Source organism: Dendropsophus ebraccatus, chromosome 11 (genome assembly GCF_027789765.1).
Source record: "Dendropsophus ebraccatus isolate aDenEbr1 chromosome 11, aDenEbr1.pat, whole genome shotgun sequence".
Classification (NCBI taxonomy): Eukaryota; Metazoa; Chordata; class Amphibia; order Anura; family Hylidae; genus Dendropsophus; species Dendropsophus ebraccatus.
Genome location: NC_091464.1, coordinates 7,661,525 through 7,668,515, shown reverse-complemented (window position 1 = coordinate 7,668,515; position 6,991 = coordinate 7,661,525). Strand labels below are relative to the sequence as shown.

General features: G+C 50.1%; 1 protein-coding gene across 1 annotated transcript; it reads left to right on the top strand.

Annotated features, from left to right (window-relative positions):
- Window positions 1–265: 265 nt before the first annotated feature.
- Window positions 266–1,204, top strand: LOC138768067 (olfactory receptor class A-like protein 1). The gene has a single exon (XM_069946081.1). The coding sequence runs from the start codon at window positions 266–268 to the stop codon at window positions 1,202–1,204; it is 939 nt and encodes a 312-aa protein (XP_069802182.1).
- The last annotated feature ends 5,787 nt before the right edge of the window (window positions 1,205–6,991 follow it).

Genomic DNA, 6,991 nt, shown 5'->3' with positions numbered 1-6,991 from the left:
TCATGATCATTAATGATGGACAATGTTTTGTAACAACGGCCCTTATATTTGCATTGTGGGAACATAGCCTAAACATGGATCTTGTGGACCAGAGCAACAAGAAGACAAATGAAATAATAGCTAAAACCTGTTTATTATAATTCTTCATCTGTTCTGTAGATTCAGAGTTCTTTTCACCGACAAGAAACCTTCGACAATGGATTCCAGTGAATGACGATTGCAGAAGCCACAGTTACAAGTCCCTCCTTTCTTGCCTCCATATAAAATGGATCTTTGCGTTCTTATTAAAGGGGGGCTCTTCTTCTTCCAGACGAGTGTCGGTATAATAAGTAATTGCATCATTTTACTTTCCTATACAAATATACTGTGGAAAAGAAGCAAACTCCTGCCGGTAGACGTCGTCCTTTCCCATTTAGCGTTTGTTAACCTGATGGTTTTGCTCACGCGAGGCGTTCCTCAGACAATGACGGTCTTTGGAATAAACCATGTTCTGAGTGATGTCTATTGTAAAGTAGTTGTGTATATCTACAGGATTGTGCGTGCTTTGTCCGTATGTGTGACCAGCCTGCTCAGCGTACTACAAGCTGTTACCATCGCCCCCAATCTAAAATGGTCCTGTGTTAGACTGAAAGATATGAAGTATCTGGCTCTGGCTCTGGTTTCCCTGTGGGGGCTTAATATGGCCGTGTGTATTGCGGCGCCATTTTTTTCTGCTCTACCAAGAAATATCAGCGCACCTCAATTCACCTTAAACCTGGGATTTTGCTGCGTCTATTTCCCGGATCAGATGAGTTACATCTTCAATGGCTTCGCTGTGTCTGCCAGGGACTTTGCCTTTGTTTCGGTTATGGCTTTTACCAGTTACTTCATTTTACGGACGCTCTACAGACATCGGCAACAGGTTCAGAGCATCAGAAGCCATAATGGTGGCAGGAATATGGCTGCCGAATCGAAGGCGGCTCAGGATGTGCTGAGGCTGGTGCTTCTCTATGTTCTCTTCTTTGGAATAGATAACATCATCTGGATGTACATGCTGACTGTATCACAAGTATCGTCCACAATTACGGACATGAGGGTTTTTTTCTCGTCCTGCTATGCTTCACTGAGTCCTATTTTGATCATTTTCTCTAATAGGAAAATTAAGGATGGCATGAAGTGTGCATCGAGGCAGAAATCAGTGGAAATTTATCTATGCCAGTTATAATTAATTAGAGGAATTTATTAACCCCCTCCTGAAACACCACAGACATTTACATAATTAAAGCAGAAGTCCGTCCAGGACTACGGGCAGGGGGTGGGGGTGAAATAAAAAAAAAGTTATAGTCACCTGTCCCGGTGGCCGCGCAGAGCCGCATCCCGCTCCTGGACCCGCCGGCTGTCTTCTGAGCTCCCTGCCGGCTACGTCATGATCCAACTGATCGGCTGAGTGGGCTAAATGCCACCAGTCTGTGACGTGGATCCCGGCTTGTGACGTACCCAAGACTGGGGAGAAGATGACAGCCGGCAGGGTCCTAGAGCCCTGTGATGCATATTTGCATTTTCAATTCCACCCTAGTGATACAGCCGGACACAAACACAGCAGTAGCGCCATCCACTCTCTAGCCAGCCACTAATTCGACAATGTAGTCTCGTAGATATAAAGTACATTGTGGGAATGTACTTTGTTACAGAGATACAGCCAGGAAGGTTATAGACAGCTACAGAGATACAACCAGGGAGGGGATAGTGAGATACAGAGATACAGTCAGGGAGGGGATAGTGAGATACAGAGAAACAGCCAGGGAGGGGATAGAGAGATACAGCCAGGGAGGGGATAGTGAGATACAGAGATACAGCCAGGGAGGGGATACTGTGATACAGCCAGGGAGGGGATAGATAGATAGATAGATAGATAGATAGATAGATAGATAGATAGATAGATAGATAGATAGATAGATAGATAGATACAGCGATACAGCCAGGGAGTGAATAGTGAGATACAGCGATACAGCCAGGGAGGGGATAGAGAGATACAGAGATACAGCCAGGGAGGGGATAGAGAGATACAGAGATACAGCCAGGGAGGGGATAGTGAGATACAGCCAGGGAGGGGATAGATAGATACAGCGATACAGCCAGGGAGTGAATAGTGAGATACAGCGATACAACGAGGGAGGGGATAGAGAGATACAGAGATACAGCTAGGGAGGGGATAATGAGATACAGCCAGGGAGGGGATAGAGAGATACAGAGATACAGCCAAGGAGGCGATAGAGAGATACAGCGATACAGCCAGGGAGTGAATAGTGAGATACAGCGATACAGCCAGGGAGGGGATAGAGAGATACAGAGATACAGCTAGGGAGGGGATAGTGAGATACAGCCAGGGAGGGGATAGAGAGATACAGAGATACAGCCAAGGAGGCGATAGAGAGATACAGCGATACAGCCAGGGAGTGAATAGTGAGATACAGCGATACAGCCAGGGAGGGGATAGAGAGATACAGAGATACAGCTAGGGAGGGGATAGTGAGATACAGCCAGGGAGGGGATAGAGAGATACAGCAATACAGCGATACAGCCAGGGAGTGAATAGTGAGATACAACGATACAGCCAGGGAGGGCATAGAGAGGTACAGAGATACAGCTAGGGAGAGGATAGAGAAATACAGACAGGGGCGTAGCTAATGTCTCTTGGGCCCTGGTGCGAGAGGTCAACTTGCCCCCCCCCCTTTCACAACCAAGTGATGCTATTGGTATATATATATATATATATATAGATATATATATATATACTGTATATATATATTTATATATATACAAACAACAGGTTGCTAGACGGCACTCCCATTGCACATCCCATCATTAGTGACATCATCTTCATTATCATATGTAAACAATATATACAACAGTGTAAAGTGATATATCTAAACCATATGGAGCTTCAATTCATATATATACAGCAAAGTGTTATGTGGGTAACCGATCCTCTCGATCTATGCAAACAAGTCCATAAAGTAAACATAATACATCCATAGTATGATCCAGTCCATATTCGGTTAGTGGAGAAGGCCGTCACTCACCCCATCAATTAGCAATCAGCTGTTCACACAGGAGGTTCATGGCGTCTGTGTTAGGTAGATTCTGAACCACGCTTGCGTGGAGTGAGCGCAATGTCCATCGGGAGCGCAATGTCCATCGTGTCATCAGATTCCATCAGCAACGGAATTCCGCGCATGCACACACTTGGTCTATGCCCCGCGGACGCCATCTTGGGAAAGGGTACAGCTTGCCCTCAATGTGGAAGCAAATTAGAAGCCGCACAAGTGATGCTCCGTTACCGCAAGTGTCACCAAAATGTTCCACCTGTCACAAAAACGTCACAGGTCTGGATAAAGGAGTATAACAGTGTATCCTGCTGTATCGCCCAGCACCTCACCGGTGTCTCTCAGGGCACAGCTAGATTGGTTGACCCCGGAGTGCCGCCTCATTCGACTATTTATATATATATATATATATATATATATATATATATATATATATACACACACACCAAGACAGATATTACCAATAACACCAGCATATAGGAAGAGAAAATATTATCACCATACATATTACCGCCATACTGTTACTGACCAAATCCTGTATACTGAGACCAATATTACCAGTATATAGGAAGGAAATGTTACCGCCACACCACAACCACTACCATCACCACCATATTGTTACTGACCAAATCCAGTATACTTAATCCAATAAAACACAGTACCAGATCACAAGTAACAAACATCACCACATACTGACTAACATCACCACATACTGACGAACACCACCACATACTGACTAACACCACCGCTGCTACTGGCTAACACTACCACATACTGACTGATACCACCACCGCTGCTACTGAATAATCCACTGTACACAGATCACTATCTCCTCATCCAGGCAAATAGAGGCAGACCCAGCTCTACACAGGTTCTGTACTCCATATACATCACAGTGCAGTTATATCAGGTGACTCACAGGGGACGTCTTCTCTGATCAGAGTTCTTCCCTTTTCATTTTCTCTGTCCTGGGCCATCATAAGATCTTCTCCGAGCCACAAATCCACAGAATCTGCCAGACAGACATATTAGGCTCCTTACTCTGGCACCATCCTCATCTCTATACTAATTGCACATCTGTATTGGCCCCTTTACACCCTGATTTAGTGAAGAGGCTGACTCTATATGATTCCCCTTATAGTATATGCCCCCTCTGTGTAGCCTCCTTATAGATGGTCCCCCTCTGTGTATCCCATATAGTATATGCTCCCCCTGTATATTCCCTCTTATAGACTGCCTCCCTGTGTTTTCCCCCTTATAGATCCCCACATGTTGTCTCCCCTTATAGATGGCCCCATCTCCCTCCCTATAGATGTCCCCCTCTCTCCTTCCCCTTATGGATAGCCTCCTCTCCCCTTCAGAGATGGCCCCCTCCCCCTTAAAGATAGCCCCCTATCCCCCCATAGATACCCCCCCCTTATAGATGGCCCCTTCTCCCCTCATAGATAGCCCCCTCTCCCCCCTCTCTATAGATAGCCCCCCTCTCCCCCCTCTATAGATGGCCCCCTCTATCCTCAAAGATAACCCCCTTTCCCCGTCTCTATAGAGGGCCCCCTCTCCCCTCATTGATAACACCCTCTCCCCTCATAGATAGCCCTCTCCCCCCTCTCTATAGATAGCCCCCTCCCCCCTCTCTATAGATGGCCTTCTCTCCCTTCATAGATAGCCCCCTCCCCCCTCTCTATAGATGGCCCTTTCTCGCCTCATAGATAGCCCCATCCCCCCCCTCTATAGATGGCCCCCTCCACCCTCTATAGATAACCCCCTCTCCCCTCATTGATAGCCCCCTCTCCCCTCATAGATAGCCCCCTCTCCCCCCTCTCTATAGATGGCCCCCTCTCCCCTCATAGCCTCCTCTCTATAGATGGCCCCCTCTCCCCTTATAGCCCCCTCTCTATAGATGGCCCTCTCTCCCACTCTCTATAGATGGCCCTCTTTCCCCTCAAAAAATGAAACACACACACACAAAACTCACCTTACAACCCGCTCCCCCATCGATCCTCGCTCCTCCTGCAGCCGCCATCTTCCCCCCGGCTGATGTGAGGCTGCCGGGGATGTCCCATCCTATCCCCGGCAGCGCGTGCATCTGAATTCCCTGTACGCTGGGGCTGGGACTTCCGGCACAGGAAGCAAGACACTCTCTGTACCGGAAGTCAGGGCCCCAGGCGGCACAGGAAGTTCAGATGCGCGCGCTGCCGGGGATAGGAAGGGACATCCCCGGCAGCCCCACATCAGCCGGGGGGAAGACGGAGTCAGCCTCTTGTGACCGCAAGCAAAACAATGCTTGCGGTCACAAGAGTGATTGACTGGGGGGGGGCTCGAGGGCCCTACAGAGATACAGCCAGGGAGGGGATAGAGAGATGCAGAGATACAGTCAGGGAGTGAATAGTAAGATACAGAGACATAGCCAGGGAGGGGATAGAGAGAGATACAGAGGTACTGCCAGGGAGGGGATAGAGAGATACAGAGGTACAGCCAAGGAGGGGATAGAGAGATAAACAGATACAGCCAGGGAGGGGATAGAGAGATACAGAGATACAGCCAGGGAGGGGATAGAGAGATACAGAGATACAGCCAGGGAGGGGATAGAGAGATACAGCAATACAGCCAGGGAGGGGATAGAGAGCCAGGGAGTGGGTAGTGCTGGTGCTATGCTCTCTTTTCGGCTATATCCTGTGGCGGATTATAATATAGGTGGTTTGGGCGGCCGCGCGGGGCCCCAGGCTCCGGGGGGGCAGATGCCACGCCGCCCACATTATAATCCGCCACTGACTCTCTTGTACTGTCCGCCAGCTGATGCGCGGCTGCCAGGGGTGTCCCGTCCTATGCCCGGCAGCGCGCGCATCAGAGAGCTCCCCGTGCGCCTGTGGCTGTGACTTCCGGCACAAGGGGAGCTCTCTGATGCGCGCGCTGCTGGGGTAGGACGGGACACCCCCGGCATCCGCGCATCAGCCGAGGGACAGACCAGGAGGCGAAAGGCTCAACGGGGGAACAGATGGCAGGTGAGTTGTGTTCTGTTTTTTTTTTTTTTGTGTTATCTGCTATGCACAGGGGGGGGGGGGCAGAGGGGGACCATCTATAAGCGGGGGCAGAGGGAGACCATCTATAAGGGGGGGAGGGGGACCATCTATGAGGGGGGGAGAGGGGGACCACCTATGAGGGGGTGGAGAGGTGGACCATCTATAAGGGGGGCAAAGGGGGACCATCTATAAGGGAGAGCAGAGGGGGACAATCTATAAGGGGGGGGAGAGGGGGACCATCTATAAGCGGGGGCAGAGGGAGACCATCTATAAGGGGGGAGGGGGACCATGTATGAGGGGGGGAGAGGGGGACCACCTATGAGGGGGGGGAGAGAAGGACCATCTATAAGGGGGGCAGAGGGGGACCATCTATAAGGGAAGGGGGAGAAGGAAGAGGGGGACCATCTATAAGGGGGGCAGAGGGGGACCATCTATAAGGGGGGAGGGGGCCCATCTATAAGGGAGGGGGGAGGGGGGCCATCTCCTATAGGATTAGCACCCTCCTCTTCTGACAAACTATGTGCTGCTGTGACCTCCCCTATAGATCAGCACCCTCCTCTCCTGACATCCTCTGTGCTGCTGTGACCTCTCCTATAGATCAGCACCCTCCTCTCCTGACATCCTCTGTGCAGCAAGGGACCAAACATTATGTTTATTGGGGACAGCAGGTGGGGGGGGGGCAGTAGTGGATTGACCGGGGGCGGATTGACCAGGGGGAGGGCCCAGGTTGGGTGGACAGCCTGGGGCCCAGGGTACATTCAATCCGCCACTGGCTATATCTCCCGTTTACAGCAGAACTGCAATCAATAACTGCAGTCAGCAGTGAGACCCGCCTTTGCTCCACTGCAATCATAACCCCTGAACTCTGTTCTCGGCTGCCTTCTG